Source organism: Aspergillus ibericus (genome assembly GCF_003184845.1).
Source record: "Aspergillus ibericus CBS 121593 unplaced genomic scaffold BO80scaffold_33, whole genome shotgun sequence".
In the NCBI taxonomy this organism is placed as follows: domain Eukaryota; kingdom Fungi; phylum Ascomycota; class Eurotiomycetes; order Eurotiales; family Aspergillaceae; genus Aspergillus; species Aspergillus ibericus.
The window spans coordinates 107,666-127,407 of record NW_020292131.1 but is presented as its reverse complement, the minus strand read 5'-3'; the positions used below and the strand labels follow the sequence as shown (position 1 = coordinate 127,407).

Genomic DNA, 19,742 nt, shown 5'->3' with positions numbered 1-19,742 from the left:
CCTCCACATACTAAAGTGCCTATCTGACAGCCGTCCTCCATCGACGATTCTCAACCATTCATCAGTGGATTTTAAAAGAACAGCAATGGCCGAAGACTGGGAATTCGTATGTCCACGTCCTCGGAGCTCGAGAGCTTGCGATCCGTGCAGGTCTCGCAAAATCCGGTGTATACCGTCGGAGAAAACAAGCGGAACGGACGCGTGTCGAAGGTATGGACCAAGCGCTGAGTCGGTATGTTTGGTACCCTACTTATAGCTGTAGATGCGCAAAGCTAGGATACACATGTACAGTTTCGGGAAGTCTGCAGTCGACTACGTATGTGATGGCCAGTCGCGTGTTTGGACACTTTGCTAACTAGCGTACAGGACTGGACAAGCCCCGAGGAGTCACGAGATGAGGGCTAAGAGTGACCGGTCCTCCAACGGTAATGATTTTGTCGCGAACCTTTTCAACGAAAAGCCCAAAGAGGAAGACGAATCAGCGCGACTGTGTGAAATGCATCGCACTGTGTTCCAGGGGCAAATTGGAGGCGAGGGCAAGCCTTGTGCACTGAAAGATACTACACCCAGTGTCGGTGGTTCTGTCATTTGCGAGTCTGGGTCTGGTAAAATTAACCTGAATATGCAAGACGCGGAAGAATTGCTATGCCAGTTCAGAGAGCGACAGGAATTCTTCCCCTTTATTGAGCTGCCCGAGGGGACTTCAGCAGCCTCGATGGCGGCATCTCGACCGTTCTTGCTACTAGCCATTCTAACGGTCTCCTTAACGAGAAAGCCACTCCTACAGAGGAGAGTCGATGAAAGATTCCGTCGTGTGTTGAGTGAGAGGATCATCTTCTATGGCGAGAAGAGCCTGGACTATGTGCAAGGTCTATTGGTTTATATGGCATGGTAAACTCAGGAAACATCATCACTTAGTGAACACTACTGACCACTATCATCTAGGTGTCCATTGCATATCCGACCACTCAGCAGCCAACTCTCGCAATTCATGCAGATACTCATCACCATGATATCTGACCTGAAGCTGACGGAAAACTTGCATGATGGAGCCGCTCGAGACGCCTGTCTCGGATGTTATATCCTTTCCTCTCTGTACGTATTCCGCCCTTGCTTTGGGGCCTGTGTCTAATACGGCCGACAGATTATCTCTCGGCTTCCGCCGGCGCGGTGATGATGCCGCGTATAGCTATCTCAAAGCAGCGGTTGACGCTAGTATGACCCTCGCTCAGCCGTATGATCGAAAACTTCAATTCGCAAAGCTTCAGCTGCTGTTTGAGGAGACAGTCCGCAGCCAGGCTGAATATGGCTCTGAAAGGTGCCCCATCACAAAGAAGCAGAGAGTCCAAGAACGGATCGAATCCATTCGTCTGGAGCTGCAAATCTTTGAACGAGTGCATGGCCTTAGCAACAGTATGCCCACCTCCATACGTCATAATCACTATGCTGATATGTCCAGTTTCTCTGCATGTATTCGCATTATACTTGAAGGTAAACATCGCCCTCCTACCTTTCCGAACCCTCGACGCGAAACCAAGCCACACACCCGATTCCGAATCTTTACTCGACGACGCAACCTCCTGCGTATCAGAAATCCGCGCATTCTTCGAATATTTCCTCTCCATCCCAGTAGATCAATACATCTTACTTTCCAAGCGAGAATGGTGTCTATTAATCCTCACCATCAGTGCCTCCTCACAGATCTGTTTCTTATCTCCGGCTGTTTCTAGCCCGGAATGGACGCACTTTCAAACCAAAACACGATCAAGCATCCTAATCTACCTCGAGAGCCTTTCGCACCGGATGTCAAGTCTATCGGTGTCAAAGCCCGGTGAAACCCCTGATGTATTCTTCATGTTCAAGTCCGTTTTAGATATCGTTTTGCCTACATATGCACCGCCCACTTGTTCCTCCTCATCCTCGTCATCATACAGCATTGAGAGGCTATCGCCTGTGTCCCAGGATGATAATCAGGAGGTGACTGCACTGCCCTCGCCTTCGACGCGTTGTCCCATGATGAATGGGAGTATTCGAAAGTCGGAGTTCTGGCATTCCATGGAGCAGAGTGATCTCTATCTGGCAGAATTTGGGACCGGTGGAGATGCTGAGGGTGTGTGTACCGTCGGGGTACCGGGAGTGCATAGCCTGTTTGATGATTCGGGGGACTGGCCGAGTATATTTTCAGAATGGGTCAATATTGCAACTAATTGACGACGGACGAACATGTATGGTATCACAGGATACATGACTCATCTTTCCACGGTCAATAGCCCGTCAAATTATTATCTAATCGCAGTTCACTTCAAGCCCACATAACCTGAAGTATCAGGACAATAGCTCTTTTCATGGTTGCCAAAAGATAATCTCGGTACTCGACAGAGAGTCGGTTTTGATAGTACCACCTGTCTACGTAGATGGTGACAAACTATCAGCCGAGGGAATGTACACTACCAGACCGGGGGGACACCAGTATCACGTGACATATCAACACTCTAACCTGACCAATCATAAGCCAGCATTTACACCAATGCGATTAACAAATGGAACCTTGCTAGGCACCTCCTCATCATCGCTGGGTTTGTGGATTCTCACGAATATCATTTTGCTATGACATCACACTGACCGCTACTGGTCTCAATCGAACACTTCGTCCAGTCAGTTTCATCGGACTGACTCCCACTACATGATATATGCCCGCAATATTCATCTCCGCCGGAATATGTCGCTGAATACACCCCCCAATTCAGACCTTTCCTAGGGCCGAAGTCCCTCCATAATCTGAGCGGAACTTTTACATACATCTTCCCAATCCCTTTCTATAATCTCCTGCTTCCTCTGGCTTCGCACTTCAAATGAGGCCGTAAACGGCCTAGAAGATGCTGTAAATCCAAATTCTATGTCCCATGGGTCGATCTCAACTTGCTTTCCATCTTCACGTGCATAAATGATATTGTATGCCCACATCAGCCGAGCCATGAGAATAAACATGCTGTTCCACGCCAAATGTCTGCCGGGACAAATCCTCCGACCAAACCCAAACGGACTATGTTTGAGGTTTGGATTTTCAATCCATCGTTCCGGTTTGAATTCATGCGGATCGGGAAACATCTCTGCGTCGGAAGACATGACCCAAATGTTTGGAAGAATGATCGTGCCCTTGGGTATATGGTAACCCATGTATTCGTCGTCTTGGGTCGTTGCATGGGGGACTCCAAGTGGGACTGGTGCCTGCCACCGCATGGCCTCATGCATCATAGCCTTGATATAGGGCAATTGAGGAAGGTCGTCAAAGGAGGGAAGTCGATCCGGACCAACGACATGATCCAACTCTTGTTGTGCCTTTTCCAAGCAGTGCGGGTGTAGAACAATGACCTTGATCAGCAGCCGCAGTACAATGAACGTAGCCTCAACACCGCCTTGCTCCAGGACTCCTATCAAATAGGCAAGTTCCTTTGGCGAAGCCCCAGACCCTGTCTTGGACTGCAAGGCACTTTGAACCCAGTTCCACGAAGACTTGGACTTGGCGATGTCGAAGTTTCTCATGTGGAATTCAGTCGTTCGTCGTTCCACATTAGCAGAGAACTCCTTCCACGGCGCCAAGAAGGCAGGCAGTTTATCGAGAGACGGAAGCAGTTCCACCACCTGGTAGTAGAAGTACGAAAGGGCCTCGAATGGATAGGCATTGAGTTGCAAAAGCGTTTGAGGGGCGTCATTGCTCGTGTCTTCCAACCGCATCCCGTATCCCAGTGTCATGAGGATACTGCCAGCATAACGAGCCATGACGGCGTCAAAGTCATTCGTGTGCAAAAGTTCAACCAGGGTCTGTTTGCTTTCCAGGTCTTCCACACCGCGGTAGCGATGAAGTGCACCAGGCTCTACCATGGGGTTCATAATACGGTGCTTGTTCTGCCATTCCTTGCCGTATGGCATGAGTGCCCAGTTGAGTCCGCTGCTCATGCGTTCAAATCCGATGATGTATCGAGGACGGCTGTTATAGATGGCACCTCGCTTGGCCATTAAGTCGTGCGCGACATCGAATGAGCCAATGCTAATTGCCATTTGCTGGCCGAAGCGGATAGCCACCATTATGCCGTAGTCGTGGTGCCATTTCTTCATAAGCTCAATCGGTTGCTGATTTACCAGTTGATGAATATTGCCAATAATTGGGAGGGGTTTAGGGCCGGGTGGTAGACGAAGATTACTTCTTTTTGCCACAATGAGTTTGTATGTGATCAAGATGGAGAGGGCAAGGATGGAGATGAATAGGTAAATATTCGCCAGCTCGTCCGGCAATGCTGACCACATGTCTGCTGCTTGATGCAGTAAATTTGAAGTGGAAGTCATTTTGAAGAAAATATTGCCATGCTCTGATCGGTACTTTCCATCGGCTGGGAAGGAATGTAACTGGGAACATTCCTTGTGTTGCGTCAGAATATATAATAGTTCGACCGTCCAGGTTAGGCACCTATAATCCTCTCCTGGAAAATAAATGCGACATTTTTTCTTTAGCAGATAGAGTTTTGGCCAAAAAAGCAATCCATGGTCACACAGAGATTTTATGGCATGAGAAAATGTCATACGGTAACACAAGAGAGATCATAGGGTGACACAAGAAACTATATGGTAACACAAGAACAGCACGGGATGAAATTATTACGTATTAGGATATAGTTAGTGAGCAGATCACAGTTCATGGTTACGCGAATAAACATCGTCAGGACTCTGAGATCGGCAGCCATTTGGCCCGGAGAACGGAGTTTACACCTTGAAAATCTGAGGGGTGCGGGATTTGTTCACCAATCCTTCGATGGGATTTTTTTGTTTGCCCGATTCAGTGGGGTCTATCACGAGGGGCAAAATCGATTAAGCCTGGTTTTTTCTTTGCTTATTCGATCCAAGGTTTGTGTGATCGAGATACTCATATCCATAGACCCGGCCTCGAGTATAAAACCAGATTGAACACTTCTGGCCAGGTCTTTCCCGTTGCCAATATTAGACTCCTCAAGGGATAACATCTTGACCAGGACTATGGTAGGCGGAAGAATTCGGCTACTTCATCATACATGTATGACTAATGTGAAGACAGGGTTTTATTAGAGAAAAACTTTCGTTAGCAAAGAGCGGCGATAACAGTGGGGTTGGGATACTCTTCTTATTGTTCAATGTGCTTGCCTTTCTCTTCATGGCCGTTTGCGCCTCTCTCTTCAAATCAGCTACCCACTCTCGTGGCCGTTCGTCGGAGAGAATCACCCCTCAGAGTACTGTATCCAAGAAGGATTACGAGGACATCGTCAATGGTCTTCTAAGGGACATCTCATTCCAACGCCCCAAATTTCATTCTGACGTGGGACTAAAAGCTCGTGTTGAGAATCTCCTTCAGTCCTATGGCCTCTCACGCAACTTCATCACTGATATTGGACCGTGCATCAAAACAGCAATCAAATATGCTAGTTGCACCTATCCCTATGCCTCCCCCGCAGTTCGAGAAGCGATCGCTGTCTACACTACACACATAGTGGCCATTGATGACATTACCAGTGACATTCTACCAGACCTGGAAGACTACAGCGCGAGATTAGTTCTTGGACAACTTCATGGACATGAATTACTTTGCAGCTTCACAAAATTTCTGGGCGACCAATCACGATTATTTGGGAAATTTGGCGCCGACATGATCATCAAAGGAACCCTGGAGTACATATCATCCGCCGTGATTGAGCAGAGTCAGGACGGTGCTCATCTATCGCCTGATGCGTCCGAATTTCTCGTTTACTTCAGAGCTAAGACCGGGATTGCTGACCCATTCGCCTTCATGTGCTTCCCGGAGGACATGAATCCTGAAGAGCGGGACTTGACAAAATACATTTCAGCTATCCCAAATATCGGATTGTTCCTAGGCTACGTGAACGACTTGCTGTCTTTCTACAAGGAAGAGCTCAAGGAAGATGACTGTCCGGGCTTCGTTCAAAACTATGCCAAGGTCCACGGGTCAACGTCTCTTCAAGCACTGCGCCAACTTCGGCATGCAACAATCAAAGAAGTACGGAACATCCGTAGCATATTAGCCGATGATGCTCCTACAACTGAGCGCATTAATCAGTTTATTTACGGCTATATTTTCTATCATCTGTCCGCCGGGAGGTACAGATTGGCAGAGTTGAATATTCCTGCCGCTCTTGAAGCGAAGGGGTGCTTCCAGGAGTTGAAATAGATGTGACGGTGATGTGCAGTTGATCAGCCCATCAAATATCGTGCTGTACAGTTACATGAGGTTTGAGAAGTTGAATTATGCGCATGTAGATAAGCAAACTCCGGACCTGTTGGTGTGAGAATTATGCCAGCTATGACTGATCGGATAGGGGACTGTCAGTCACACATTGGAGATACACAAGAGGTTGCCCTGTGGAATAGTATACTTACGACGATCTGATATGAAACACTATCTATTGAAGATGCAGCCCACTGATATGTCACAAGCGTTGTTCACAGAAGCTCCTCGGAAGATATGAGTGCCACCTGGATTGCCCCTATTTGACGCCTGAGGCATCAACGGGAATCGGGGTCTTGGCGCCCGGCCTATCGCCGACCCGGGATTCCTTCGGCGATCCAAGCCGCGCATTTAACGATGAATCATCGCTGGTTATCCCTTCCTGCATTTCCTCCATATCACCAGTCAACTTTTATCAACTACTTCGATATCGAAATGTTTTTGCTTTCAGGAACAAGTCGAAGACTACCTCGGTCGAGTTTCTCCTATGTTGCCCAGCTTCCTGCTGCTACGTCATCTCAACCGCGACGGGTTCAAAGCTTCCAGAGTCATCAGCGAGCGTTCTCAAATAAAGCCCTACGTAAGGGCGTAACCGGATATCGGAAGCCTCCGGGTTCTGGAGTTACCCTGAGGAATGCGTTCACTCCACGCATCTCATGCCGCCTAATGTCGTCCGGGAATACCACGGGTGAACCACCGAACCAGAACATGTGGCGTGTCGCCTCAACAACACCTGTTGAACCTACCATCCATGCCATCTTTGAGACCAACACCGGAACATGGCAATATCTAGTCTCTGATCCCGCCACTTCCTCTGCGGTCATCATAGACCCGGTCCTGGATTTCGACCGGACTACCCAGACCGTCAGCACTAGGAGTGCCGAATCCTTGCTCAAAACGGTGGCCGAATGCGGTTTGAAGATTGAGATGATACTCGAGACACATGTCCACGCTGATCATCTCACTGCGGCTACATATCTCCAACGTCATCTCGCTCAGAGTCAAGGGCTTAACCCACCGATCGGGATTGGGAAGCGGATCACGCAGGTTCAGAATCTGTTTGGTCAGCGATATGGAGTTCCCTTGGCTGAATATATGACTGTGTTCGATAAGTTGTTTGATGATGATGAAACGTTCAAGATTGGCAATCTGACTGCCACTGCTGTTCATCTGCCGGGTCATACTCCCGATCATCTTGGGTATCGTATTGGAGGTACATACTTCCGTTGACATCCTTCAATCGCATTTCCCAGCTAACAATCCATCCCAGAAAATATATTCTGCGGTGACTCAATCTTCCACGCCGACATCGGCACCGCACGCTGCGACTTCCCCGGTGGAAGCGCGCGCGACCTTTTCCGATCTGGGAAAAAGCTCCTGTCTCTGCCAGGTCACTTCAAGGTCTGGACTGGGCATGACTACCCTCCTCAAGAGCGGGAAACACCAAGACCTTGGATGAGTGTACAGGAGCACAGGGAGCAGAACAAGCATTTGAAGGATGGTACGACAGAAGAGCAGTATATTGCTCTGCGGGAGGCGCGCGATGCACAGATGCAGGCGCCAAAGCTGCTCCATCAGAGTCTGCAGATTAATATTCGAGCGGGTCAGCTGCCGAAGCCAACGGAGGCAGGGCATCGGATGCTACATCTGCCGATGAAGTTTCAGGGTGGGGAATGGTAGGGTTTCTGGGGATCTACATGTGTATATAGAGTTGTTTCATGTATGATAGGGCTTCGGCGTGTGGCATGTCTCTTCAGGTAATCCAATATAAGGGTTGCTCCTCACGTCATGTCAGTAAGATGTCAAATATACTTGCTTCATGTGCGCAACTCATGAATCTCAAATAACAATGGCCCTGACAATTGTGGAGTCTCTATAGTGATCACCGACCCATGCTTGGTGCAATCGGCGATATGACTATCCCACCAGGAATCCGAGTCATCCTTTATTCGCATTTATCAGCAGGATGTCACCAAATCAACACCATTAGCGTGTGCTGGAATCTAACCTAGCAGTGAAACAAGCTAGCAAGCCTCTACGGCAATAAATCCATCTATTATCCCACGATGTGAAAATTGATTTTGGAAGACTGGTTTGAGAAAATAAAGTTGATCTCGGACAAAGCGACAGACCGGCCAAATACCCAAATACCCAATGGTAGCCAGTAGTTTGCTGGTGACATGGCCATGGGCAAATCGACCTTGATGAAGGATAGTGCCTCTACCCGGTCTGGCTAGCTGTCCTAAAGCTAGATCTCGATTAAAAAGGCCATCTAGGCATTGAAGGTACCTGATTCAACATTCTAACTTTGTCTTGGCTTTATCAAGATGCAATGGAACTCTCCACGTCCAGCCAACTTTCCACTCTTCCTCAAAGACCCACCATCTCTCATTTGCGCACTCCCAGCCAGTGGCAAATAAAGTTACAGCTGCGACCTGTGCGGCCCGAGGAACCCTGGCAACAGATGCAGCTCTTTGTCCGCAAACCCTATCCCACGATCCGCCAAGACGGAACCAATCACGTATTCTTCCCAAGAACAATATCGAACATCGTATCCTTTTACATCCCTTTGGTCTAGATGATTCCTCGAAAGTTAATTTGATCCCCAGCTACGACCCCGCACGGATGATATATAGCTCCTCGTATACCTCTCACTCGATATCCGCCTACCAAATCTCCCTCTGTATTTATTTCACTCCTGTAATTCATAATGGCAACTACCCTGCCCCAATTCGAATCGGTCTTCCACCAAGTCATATCTGATCTCCGTCAACAATGTCAAGAAAACTATAAACTGCCTACTCAGGTCTGGGAATGGTTCGAAAAGGTACCCTCCCCCCCCCCTGCCTCTCCCCATCCACTGTACATCCCACTAACTACAAAGCTCCTCCTCCAAAAGTCCCTCCTCTACAACACCGTCGGCGGAAAATGCAACCGCGGCCTCTCAGTCGTCGATTCCGCGCGTCTTTTACTAGACAGAGACCTCACCCCCGACGAATACTTCCACGCCGCCCTTCTAGGGTGGATGATCGAGCTACTTCAGGCGATGATGCTCGTTCTGGATGATATCATGGATGCATCGCATACTCGCCGCGGGAAGCCGTGCTGGTATCGCGTGCCGAAGGTGGGTATGACGGCCGTGAATGACGCGGCGATGCTCGAGAGTGCGATTTATGTGCTGTTGAAGAAGTATTTCAAGGGGAGGCCGGCATATGTGCGTTCCCGTCCCATTTCTATCAAGGCGATGTTAACTGATATCATGGGATGAATTGGGGATGAAGATGGAAATAACCGAGCTCTTCCACGAAGTCGCGCTCAAGATCGAGCTGGGCCAATCCTACGACATGCTCATCGGACCGACCGATCATATCGATTTCACCAATTTCACTATGGAGAAATACACCGAGATCGCAGTCTACAAGACGGCATATTATAGTTTCTATCTGCCTGTTGCGTTGGCGTTGTTGGATACGGGGAAGGCGACGCCGTGGAATCTACAGCAGGCGGAGGAGATTTTGATCCCGATGGGAGAGTATTTTCAGGTGCAGGATGATTTTCTGGATGCGTTCGCGGATCCGAAGGTGTTGGGGAAAATTGGGACGGATATTCGGGATAATAAGTGTTCGTGGTTGGTGATTCAGGCGTTGGGGAGGTGTGATGCGGGGCAGAGAAGGGTGTTGGAGGAGAATTATGGGAGGGGGGAGGATGAGTGTGAGCGGGTGGTGAAGGGGCTGTATGTCGAGTTGGGGTTGGAGGGGGTGTACAGGGAGTTTGAGGAGGTGAGGGTGGCGGAGTTGAGGGGGATGATTGAGAGGGCGGATGAGAGTGAGGGGTTGAAGAGGAGTGTGTTTGAGGAGTTGTTGAGGAAGATTCATAAGAGGAAGAAATAGGCTAGATGCCTTGAATATTGTTAGTGTGTTGACAACTGGCAAAGGTTTGGAAGTTAGGATGTTTCTTCCTTGGGATGTGAAAGAAGTGGTTCCTTGGCATATTGTACTAATCAACAGCACGTCACAATGATCAGCTCTTCCTATGCATAGACCGTGGCAGTTCAATCACCCAGTTGATAATCTCCGAGTATCAAAAAAAAAACCCGAATCTTCACCCCATCTCCACCATCCCTTGCTTGGATCCTGCCTTTGCGGGGGTTAAGCATCGGGCCCCGTTCAACAATTTTCCATTATTGCAAACCCAGGCATAGTGGAGTAGACCGCATAGCTGAGAATGGAGACCGCGTCGCGCACGGCCCCTCGGGCGTTGCCCTAATTCATCCTCGCCAAGACAATGCACTTGCAACTGAACAAAGAACGAATAAACAGGGGAGCCCCTGCTAGAATTGTCCTTCTTTAATTTATTATCTAATGCTAATCACTGGCACCCACGCTATGACAATAGTGGCGATGTCTGGTGGTGAGATCTGATATGCCCAAATACTGGGAGGGAGTAATCCGGAATATGCCTGCGATACGAGTATATGGACGGCTAGAGTTGATAGACTGGCTTAGCTCTCTAGGTTCCTGGTACTGCGGGGATTCTTTGTTTCGTACAAAAAGCGCAAATGGACACGTTGTCATCATCTTCTTAGTAGAGATCCCGGGCCTACATGGGAATTTCCTTTACTTTGAGGCATCACAACGTAACAAGCAAGAAAGCTTGATCAACGAGAACCATTGAAACATACTGAATCTCCCATTCTCTTAGTGAGAATGGCGTTCCACAACGAGTCAAGCTATCGGAATCTGTCTAGAAAATCAAAGAAAAAATTATTTAAGCCTATGTGAATCCCAAACCCTCAAAAGTGAGTAAAGCTTATTCATGTGAGGCAATCAAAAGTCTGTACCTAACAACAAAGGTCAGATAAGAGTCTGTATCTCTTCAGGAAGGCCAATGAACAGTGTGATCCATCACCTTAAGCACTGTCATTCATATGAATTAACAAATAGCAAAAAGGCAGTTGTAGTATACGGATAGATGCTTAGCCACAAATGTCTTCACCAAGGGCAGCTTCCGACATGGGAATTGTCCTTCTGTCAACCAAACGAGGCGCAGCTGAATTTACGAAGCCTATAAAACCCCACGATCTCTCCATCTTCTCTTCATTCCAGACAGCAAGTCACCAGTCTTGGATAAGACAACTAGTCGAATTCAAAGCTTTGGCTTTAATCATCTCTTCAAGACACGACGTCCATAAACAACGACGACAAGATTCTCCAACGAGACAATCATGTCTACCAACGAATCTAGTGCCGTGCCCCCTGAGGCACTCACCCACAACCCCGTGTTAACCAAGTCCGAGGAGCCAACCATCTCCCCTACGACCCCCGATGAATCTGGTGCAGCTCCCTCCGAGGTCAGAGTCACCCTCATGACCCGCGAGGTGGATAATCTGCATATCCCCGCTGATGACGACCACGACCATCGCCCCGAGGCTACCGAGAACGAGAAAATTATCTCCTTCGATGCCCCCAAGCTCCCTGACACTGAGCTCTCCGAGGAGGCCACCGTCGCCCCTGTGCCAGAAGAGACCGAAAAGACAACCATGCCCGGTACCTTCCCGGTCGACTCTACCTCTGTGCCTCCCGAGGTCCCAGCCTCCCCTGTGGCGCAAGAGTTCGACCAGCCAACAACACCTCCCGTTGATTCCGCCAACTCTACTGCCACCGACCTCCCTGCCGGATGGACGATGCACCCCGTGACACTTGCATCCGACGAGCGGAGACTGCAGGTGGTGACAAATATCGGCGAGTGCGATCTCGCTATGTATCTGACTGATGACATTTCCCTACCTCCTGATACTCGCATTATCAGGGTCCAGTGGGCCTGGCTTCCAGAACCAGATTGGGAGGAGGAGTGTCTGCGGAGTTTGATTCGTACATTTAAGAAGCTCCGCAACGCGTTCCCGGATCTCGAGCCTATTTATGGGATGATCTGCGATCGGGGTAAGGGTTATAGGCTGTTTTGTGAGATGGTCATGACGGGGGTGCCGGATGGATCCGCAGCAATTACCCCTGTGGACAAGGTCTCGTCCGACAGTGCTCCCACTGGTGCTTCCATGGATAATCCCCCCGCAGATAAACGAGTTACGGTCGGGCAGTTTGCGTACAATGGGAGAATGATCTTCGACGAGGATGACGACGAGGAGATCATGGAGCAGTGGTGTGCTGCAGTCCCGCGCAATGAGTATAAGGGAGAGTTGGAGTCGGGGGTTGTGTGCAGACCAGTGGGAGAAGAGCTGAATTTGGATGAGGAAACCGTAGTTGAGGAGTCTTATTAGGGGGTCGCTACTCCGTACTTGTAGCGAACTGGTCAGAATAGCCGTAAAACCAAAAACAATTTGAAAATTAATAGATAAAGGGATCATTTGGTCCCTTTGGGTCTACCAGATTGCTGCCTCTTGGTATATTTAATATTGTTATTGTAGTTTTCAGGTGATGGGTAGCAAACATCAACCAGAGCTGCCTATGTTTCTTTCCATGATTAAGTATTCACAAGAGCATATATCCATCCAACAATTCAACAATACACATCACGTCCTCCCCACCATCCCCCCCTCCCAACACAGCGTAACCAACGTTAATGCATCACACAAACCTCAACGGAAACTCCCCATCTGTCCTCATCTTATCCATGACCCTCAACGTCCCCCCAAGCACAGCAAACCTCTCCCTCAACCCCATCAACTCGCTCCACACCCCCGGCTGGACATCATTCTCCGCCTTCCGACTCCTCCCAATCTCCTCCATCATCTCCCGCGATATCGACGTCATATTAGGCGGAAACTGAAACGGTACACGATCTGGTTCATCCATCGGCTGTTGCAGTACCACGGTCTTCAAATTAAGGAAGAGTATGCTCTGCTGGTGTGTTTGAACTTGTTGTTCGTGGCTTTGCACTATCTGCCGTAACTGCTCCACGATTTCGGGGAGTATCGCACGATCACATTCTTCTAGGTAAAGAGCTTCCAGGCTGGGTGGGAGGATTTCCCATAATTTTCCCTGGATGTATTTCACGGTCCTGTCTTCACGACGCTCCACGAGTAGGAGATTCTCAACCCGCATGCGGACGATTCGCAGGGACGTAAAGTCACGTAGATCGCCGATGGGAATACCAGGGAGGTCCTGGGTTCGTCTGTCCAGGGGGTTCATTCGCAGAGTGTGGGTAGTTGAGATCCAGAGGGATTGGAGGGAGGAACGAGCGGCAGTAAGGGCCGGGAGTAGGACGGATGGATTGAGGGTGCTGGTGTTGGAGATGTTCTCGAGATAGTGGGCTTGTGCTGCGGATATTCCCAGGCCCATGGACGGGTTGAGGCCCGCGGATTTGGCGCCGTCGCGAATGAATTCCATGGCGGCGGTGTGGAGGGCGGGATCGTGGTGGTTGTAGATGAGGGATTGGAGGTGAGGGAGGTGTGGAAGGAGAGTGGGTAGGGTGGTGAGGGTGGAGCTGGCGCGGAGGGTAAGGTGGGTGATGTTTGAGGGGGAGTGGAAGGTATAGCTGTCGATAATGGTGGCAGAGGTGGATGGATTGTCTTCAAGGGCATCGTCGCCCTCCCACACACCCGCGGGTGGGGTTGGGTAGTGGTCGAGGGCTCCGATAATATGAACCTTGCGCAGGGAAGGCAGTTGAGTAAACGGGATGAAGCTGGATAGGAAGAATTCCTTTCTGAACATGGCCGGGGCCACGGCCAGCTCTGACAGCCGGGAGAGACCAGTGAGGGGGTCGTTGGGGTCAGCCAGACGGGTGAGGATGGACTGCAGGTATGGCGATCCGGACTCCATGCTTTTGATCTCCAGCTTGCGCAGGTTGAGCAGTCGCAGCAGCAGCAGTGCAAGCCAGGCATCCTGATAGCTGGCTTCCAGGGCTTCGCGCCACCAGGATTCCTGGTCTGGAGACAACTGGGCGGATTGCAGGAGGGTTTCCAAGATCACGGGGTCAGCAGTGAAGGTCATTCCGCCGCGTTGTCCGACGAACCAGTTCTCCACGGTGAGGACCTGGGTAGCAGCGGCAATTTCGGCATTACGGCAGCTATTCTCAATGACGGAAATGATGGACGGCGGACGGATGGTCTTCCCAACCATCGGTATGGCTCCCGAATGGAGACGAATTTCTCGGTGGAGCTGCCGCAGAAACAGTGTGTAGAACCGCCGGCAAACCCGTAGCAAGGGGGCTAGGTGATGGACCTGGTGGTTAGAGCAGGGGCTATTGGAGTGAGGAACAAGATATTCCCAGACCTGCAAGAGGACCGTATCAGGGAGGCGGTCCAGCATGGTGTCGGGTATTGTTATGTTGTGTTACAGCGGTCGGCAGAGACGTCGTGCAGCAGGATCCATTTTGTAGGGTCGAGTGTGGAGCCCTAGGCACCAATCGAGGCTCTGCCAGGCATCATTCCGATTGCTCCGGCACCGGACTATTACTTTCCCGGCACAGGGGCTGCCACGTGATGTGGGGTCCGGCCAATTAGGCAATTTCAAGCACAGGATGAGCAATCTTCCACCTTACTACACTACTCGCAGCCATGTTTCCGATAAAGAACTGTTGGCTCTGTTGCTCATCATTTGCAGCGAAGTGCATACAACACTGTGGCAATGTACCCGGCCGCGACACATGCAGTGGTGATATCCTAGCGGCGAATGGTATTGTGAAAGGAGATCACGTGATCTCGGACCTAGCCACCTAGTCACCTCCTCCTCGCGTAGTTAGCTAGGCAACACACACACTCAATATCATCAATATTGCTGTCACAGGTATGCCGAAGTCATTATCTGCCATGAGGTTTTGGCTTCAGAAGCGGTGTAAGGCGTCCCTTATGAATAAAGTAAAGCTGCACATGGAATGAATACCGACGATAGTCGCAACCAGGCAATCTAGAGACATGGGTAAGGTATCCAATATGTGCAGATTAATGCACACGTTAGTCAGCAGGGCTGCATAGCACTATTTTTCGCTGGTCGTCATTGTGTCCCTCCCTGCCTGTCTTCCAATCCATTGCACTGTACTAATAATACAATGCGCCGTGGACTTAGGCAACAGATTAGTTGAAGCTCATACAATCAGGAATATGGAACCACACCGTATCGCGTTGTCCTTTTCTACCAGTCACCCGAACCACATTTCTTATCAGTGGAGCTCCGAATGGATGTCTTATCTCCCTGCTCCACCATACTTGTCCCTGACAACCCACCAGGCATCACGTCCAGCACAACCCCGATGGAGAAAAGACCGTTAGAGGAGTACGTCACCTTGCATTTCAGCGACCTTAGAGCTAATCTGTCAGCACAGCACGACTGGCACCCACCCAGTCAAAGCCCGCCGCACTGCGCGTGCGTGTCTGCAGTGTCGCGCCAGAAAGCAACGCTGCTCTCCCAGCCCAGAGGGGCCGCAAGCACCGTGTCGCCGGTGCAGACAGCAAGCTACAGTTTGTTCCTTCCAGACTGAGCGGGCAGTGGCACTAGATGACGTCCCGGGTCCATCGCGCATGGCGCAGTTGGTGGTGGAGCTGCACCAGCAGTAAGTCGCTTCGCGAATACTCCATTTCAGTGCACCAACTGACGAGCTTCAGGATCAATCACCATGAGACCCGGATCGCGAAACTCGAGAGACAAGCGTCTAGGGTAAATGCATCAGCCAAAAGACACCTCGACGTACCCGCAGAGACTCCCCACCGTCACCAACCCTTGGTAGCCACTCCATCGCATTCTCCGGGGTTCAGCATGGATGGCATCGATCTCGGGCCTCCAATTGCTACTCTGCGCTCTTTGGGAGCCCTGGCCATGAATGATTCCCAGGCTGGCTTTGATCCCGTTGCACGTGGTGTTATATCAGTTGAAGATGCGCAAAGTGCAATAACCCTGTATGTGTTTCAAATAGGCTCAGCGACATGGCGCTGACTAGCAGATTCTTCAATCATTGCCACCCGTGGGCCCCATTCTTAGGAGATGAGATGCGTTATTCGTGGCAGGATCTGCGACATACTTCCCCAATCTTGTTCCTGGCTATCTGTGCTGTGGGAATGCGCTTCCACAACCCCGATCCGGCAATGTACGCATGCTCAATATTCCACATATATCGTCAATGCTAATATACAACGGCGGGCAGAAACTCATCCTTCCCCGCTCTGCTCGATCAAGCAGTGTCGCGGCTGTTGTTGCGCCCAGCACTGTCAGATGTGACCCTAGATTCCATCCGGGTGCTCCTTCTCTATGCGCAGTGGATGCCGTATGCTGCCGAAGACGACCAGTCGCCCAAGAGCCGCTACAACGAAATTAGTGCATGGGCTGTGTTAGGTCTCGCAGTGCGCTACGCTCTTTTCCTTGGACTGGACCAGAAAGCCCTCCGGCCATTGGCCCATAGTCCGACCGCCCCGTTGTCTGCTGATGAGTTCGCTCGTCTTCGCGTCTGGTACAACCTGCTGACATGCGACTTCAACCTGATGTTAACCTCCGGATTACCCGCGTCCCTGGATCCGACGGCCTCCGGGAAGCTTGCATGTCGGTTCGGCGCTCATCGGATGGCACAGCAACCAGCCGACCTGCGTGTTGCCGGGCTTGTTGAGCTGGTCTCGCTGGTATACCGGACCATGCGACGCTGTGGTGACGTGTCTGGGCGCCAATTGAATGTGGAGGGATTGCGGCAACTGTACCTGTCACTTGACGAGTGGGAGAAGTATGTTTAAATCCTAGCATCACTATCACTGCTGACAGTTCGGTAGGACGTGGGTTGCGCGCCTTGCACATACCGAATCGCAGCATAACCAGCTGCCCTTCACTTCTGTGAGGGTATCAATCCTTTCCCCGTATGATAACCACATCTGCTAACGGATTAGTGGTATCGACTGGCTCTAAGTAGCGCTGCTTTGGCTCCCCTTATGTCGGCATCCCGTCCACCTCAGACAGTATTGCTCCCCCGGTTGGTTCCTTTACTAGCAACCAGCGTGACAGCTGCAGTGCAAATCTTGCTGTCCTTGTCCAACGGTGCAGAGGAGTATATCTGGCAATTGGATTCACGCGATCCTGCCAGCTTCCGGCCAGGTGAGCTTGAAGTGGATCGAGCCGCTGTCCAGCGGCTTCGCTACGCGGTGGACTCGACGTGGATCTCGCATACATTTGCCGTTATATTCTTGGTTCTTTGTTACACTCGAGGTCTCATTGACGGTATGACTTGGTTCATTTTCTTGTATTGGGCATTGCTAATGGACAGTAGATGAAATGCGAATTCGCACCATCCATGACCCCTTGCTGCCTCCACCCCCCGGATCGATCATTGCCCGCCCCCTACAGCTGGCGCGCGACCTCTTCGATGCTGTCTGCTCGTCATCTAGTTACCACCCTGCGCGCGACTTTCACACCATCGTCCACAACGCTACCGCACTAGTGTTGTCACCCGCCGGACACGAAGGGCCCGTCGTAGACGAGCTGGCCCTACAGTCCGTACTGGACCAGATGAACGAAGTGGGTTTTGAATGGCCGGGTACCCTTCTGGATCCGGACAACTTTTGGAGTATAGACATGAACTTCCACAATTGATCAGAGTTTGGCGCGCGTCATGCGGTATTGGCGGATCCTATGTCAACATTAATATCACCCCCTCTTTCAAATTCAACCACCCCAGCGATACACATACTTGTCTTCCGTGGCCTCCTCAAACAGCACATCCTGTGCACCCTTCCACAATACCAATTCACCCAACGCTCGTAGATTCTCCTGGCCCTCAGTGATCGTCAAGAAATGATTCGCTGCCAGCGACCCCATTTTACTGGCGAACGCAACACCCCCGTAGCAGAACAAGATCTCCGTCTCCGATATGCCCCCTGGATACAACAAAATCTGCCCCGCACCCGGATGCGCCGTGTGATTCTCCCAGGGTAGACCGAAATCCGTCTCTCCTAGAGGGACCCAGAGGCCTTCGCCGCTCCAGCGGACATGGATGAGCTGTTTCCGATAGGGTAGCAGGCTGCAGAACACAGTCACTGTCTTCGGGGCGGCAGCCTCAAACTCGGCTAGGAATTGGTACGGACCGGCAGTGATTAGGATGGTCATGATGAGGGTGTCTGGTAGGGGTAGCTATTGATGCGTGGGGGCGTAATCCTTTATCTATCGCTCTTATCGGCCACAGGGTGATATCGGATCGGGATGGTCGGCTGCGGGCCGACGGTCTGGACCCCGCGCGGGGAGAGATAGACAGATAAAAAGAGGATTGCGATACGGCCTGTCAGTCATGTATTAGAGTATAGCTATAGCATCGGCAGACGACACCATGGCGAATCCGCTTGCCCATATCAATATTCGGACCTACGACACCACCTGTCCGCGCACGGACCCTTTGCCATCCATCCAGGAGGGCAGCTTAACTATTTGGCCGGTGCTGCAGTCGTCTGACTCGTCTTTCGGGGCTGAGGTGTTTGGTGTGGAGTGGGAGAACCCGATTCCGGATGAGTTAGTGGCCCAGTTGATATCTCTCCAAGACCGGTACGGCGTGCTCATCTTCCGCGAAACCGGACTCGACAATGCGCGCCATATTGCCTTTTCGCAGCAGCTTGGGGATAAGCTGGAGATTAACCCGTTCTTCTATGGTCGGGAAAATGACCGCTTAAGAGAGCCGCTCCTATTTGACGTGGGGAAGTGAGTATCCCTCCCTTGCTCGCCGCATTGCCTACTAATGAAATTCCAATAGCATCGAACTCGACGGCACTCTCGTCAAACGCGACAGCCGTCGCTGGCACCATAGCCTAGGCAACGCCCTGTGGCATACCGTACATCCCCATTCCCCTACTCCCTCGCATCGCTCAATATAGCCCTAACAAACCCAGGACTCCTCCTACCACAAACAACGCTCCAAATACTCCCTCCTCCTCTCCCACGGTAACCCCGTCCACGGCGGCTCCTGGACCCATTTCGCCGACACCCGTCGCGCTTACGCCGATCTGTCCCCCGAAAAGAAATCCCAGCTGGAAGACCTAGTCGTCGAACACGAGTAACGACCTCCCCCCCCCCCCCTTGCAACCAATACTAAGATAAATGAATACTTAATAGTCTCTGGCACTCCCGCAAACTCGCCTCGCCCATAATCTACGGCTCTCCACTCCCGCACGAACTCGCCGCGAAACCACCCGCATTCCATAAACTGGTGCAGATTGCTCCGGACGGACGCAAGACGCTGTATTTGGCGGCCCATGCGAAACGGATTGTGGGGTGGGAGGTGGAGGAGAGTCAGCGGTTGATTTGGGAGCTCATTGAGCATTGTACGCAGCCGCAGTATGTGTTTAGTATGGAGTGGTTGGGAGGGGGGGATATGGTTTGGTGGGATAATCGGTGAGTTAACTGCCTTATCATACTGATACTATGGGAGAGGGAGTTGAAAAGGCTAAATGGTGGTGTGTAGGCAGTCGATGCATCGGGCGAATCCGTATACGGATGAGATGACGGCGAGGGATGTGCGGAGGTCGACGGTTGTGGATGATAGGCCGGAGGCATTTGGGTTG

General features: G+C 51.0%; 10 protein-coding genes across 10 annotated transcripts; 7 read left to right on the top strand and 3 right to left on the bottom strand.

Moving 5' to 3' along the window:
- Positions 1 to 85: 85 nt before the first annotated feature.
- BO80DRAFT_495306 (Zn(II)2Cys6 transcription factor domain-containing protein) lies at positions 86 to 2,213 on the top strand (the record flags this gene model as incomplete). The annotated part of the gene is made up of 6 exons (XM_025723936.1): positions 86 to 210; positions 263 to 316; positions 367 to 891; positions 946 to 1,095; positions 1,145 to 1,413; positions 1,460 to 2,213. 6 exons carry the CDS (start codon positions 86 to 88, stop codon positions 2,209 to 2,211), a joined length of 1,875 nt encoding a protein of 624 aa, XP_025573073.1.
- Positions 2,214 to 2,587: 374 nt separating this feature from the next.
- BO80DRAFT_427101 (cytochrome P450) lies at positions 2,588 to 4,496 on the bottom strand. Its single transcript, XM_025719921.1, has one exon. It carries the CDS (start codon positions 4,342 to 4,344, stop codon positions 2,755 to 2,757), a length of 1,590 nt encoding a protein of 529 aa, XP_025573072.1. The 5' UTR covers positions 4,345 to 4,496; the 3' UTR covers positions 2,588 to 2,754.
- A 447-nt stretch (positions 4,497 to 4,943) lies between these two features.
- BO80DRAFT_386777 (terpenoid synthase) lies at positions 4,944 to 6,387 on the top strand. The gene is made up of 2 exons (XM_025717030.1): positions 4,944 to 5,031; positions 5,087 to 6,387. Exons 1-2 carry the CDS (start codon positions 5,029 to 5,031, stop codon positions 6,209 to 6,211), a joined length of 1,128 nt encoding a protein of 375 aa, XP_025573071.1. The 5' UTR covers positions 4,944 to 5,028; the 3' UTR covers positions 6,212 to 6,387.
- Positions 6,388 to 6,976: 589 nt separating this feature from the next.
- BO80DRAFT_360900 (MBL fold metallo-hydrolase) lies at positions 6,977 to 7,948 on the top strand (the record flags this gene model as incomplete). Its single annotated transcript, XM_025715983.1, has 2 exons — positions 6,977 to 7,481; positions 7,539 to 7,948. The coding sequence occupies 2 exons, from the start codon at positions 6,977 to 6,979 to the stop codon at positions 7,946 to 7,948; spliced, it is 915 nt and encodes a 304-aa protein (XP_025573070.1).
- Positions 7,949 to 8,978: 1,030 nt separating this feature from the next.
- BO80DRAFT_360698 (FPP/GGPP synthase family protein) lies at positions 8,979 to 10,158 on the top strand (the record flags this gene model as incomplete). Its single annotated transcript, XM_025715977.1, has 3 exons — positions 8,979 to 9,095; positions 9,168 to 9,482; positions 9,550 to 10,158. 3 exons carry the CDS (start codon positions 8,979 to 8,981, stop codon positions 10,156 to 10,158), a joined length of 1,041 nt encoding a protein of 346 aa, XP_025573069.1.
- Positions 10,159 to 11,492: 1,334 nt separating this feature from the next.
- Positions 11,493 to 12,542, top strand: BO80DRAFT_447106 (uncharacterized protein; the record flags this gene model as incomplete). The annotated part of the gene is made up of 1 exon (XM_025721586.1): positions 11,493 to 12,542. One exon carries the CDS (start codon positions 11,493 to 11,495, stop codon positions 12,540 to 12,542), a length of 1,050 nt encoding a protein of 349 aa, XP_025573068.1.
- A 189-nt stretch (positions 12,543 to 12,731) lies between these two features.
- BO80DRAFT_386773 (uncharacterized protein) lies at positions 12,732 to 14,549 on the bottom strand. The gene is made up of 2 exons (XM_025717029.1): positions 14,497 to 14,549; positions 12,732 to 14,432 (listed from the first exon to the last, which is right to left on the bottom strand). The coding sequence occupies exon 2, from the start codon at positions 14,341 to 14,343 to the stop codon at positions 12,850 to 12,852; it is 1,494 nt and encodes a 497-aa protein (XP_025573067.1). The 5' UTR covers positions 14,344 to 14,432; positions 14,497 to 14,549; the 3' UTR covers positions 12,732 to 12,849.
- A 525-nt stretch (positions 14,550 to 15,074) lies between these two features.
- BO80DRAFT_466705 (Zn(II)2Cys6 transcription factor) lies at positions 15,075 to 17,787 on the top strand (the record flags this gene model as incomplete). Its single annotated transcript, XM_025722798.1, has 9 exons — positions 15,075 to 15,141; positions 15,289 to 15,495; positions 15,545 to 15,772; positions 15,825 to 16,115; positions 16,160 to 16,303; positions 16,361 to 16,927; positions 16,974 to 17,040; positions 17,088 to 17,415; positions 17,465 to 17,787. Exons 2-9 carry the CDS (start codon positions 15,398 to 15,400, stop codon positions 17,785 to 17,787), a joined length of 2,046 nt encoding a protein of 681 aa, XP_025573066.1. The 5' UTR covers positions 15,075 to 15,141; positions 15,289 to 15,397.
- Positions 17,512 to 18,300, bottom strand: BO80DRAFT_503774 (uncharacterized protein; the record flags this gene model as incomplete). The annotated part of the gene is made up of 2 exons (XM_025724398.1): positions 17,512 to 17,824; positions 17,885 to 18,300. The coding sequence occupies 2 exons, from the start codon at positions 18,298 to 18,300 to the stop codon at positions 17,788 to 17,790; spliced, it is 453 nt and encodes a 150-aa protein (XP_025573065.1). The 3' UTR covers positions 17,512 to 17,787.
- Positions 18,301 to 18,509: 209 nt separating this feature from the next.
- Positions 18,510 to 19,742, top strand: BO80DRAFT_386770 (TauD/TfdA dioxygenase family protein; the record flags this gene model as incomplete). The annotated part of the gene is made up of 5 exons (XM_025717028.1): positions 18,510 to 18,882; positions 18,935 to 19,013; positions 19,071 to 19,234; positions 19,294 to 19,572; positions 19,643 to 19,742. Coding segments are annotated over exons 1-5 (987 nt in total), but the record flags the coding sequence as incomplete, so codon positions are not given.

Coding starts and splice junctions, on each gene's coding strand:
- BO80DRAFT_386773 (XM_025717029.1), bottom strand. CDS start 14,343: ATGGTTGGGAAGACCATCCGTCCGCCGTCCATCATTTCCGTCATTGAG.
- BO80DRAFT_427101 (XM_025719921.1), bottom strand. CDS start 4,344: ATGACTTCCACTTCAAATTTACTGCATCAAGCAGCAGACATGTGGTCA.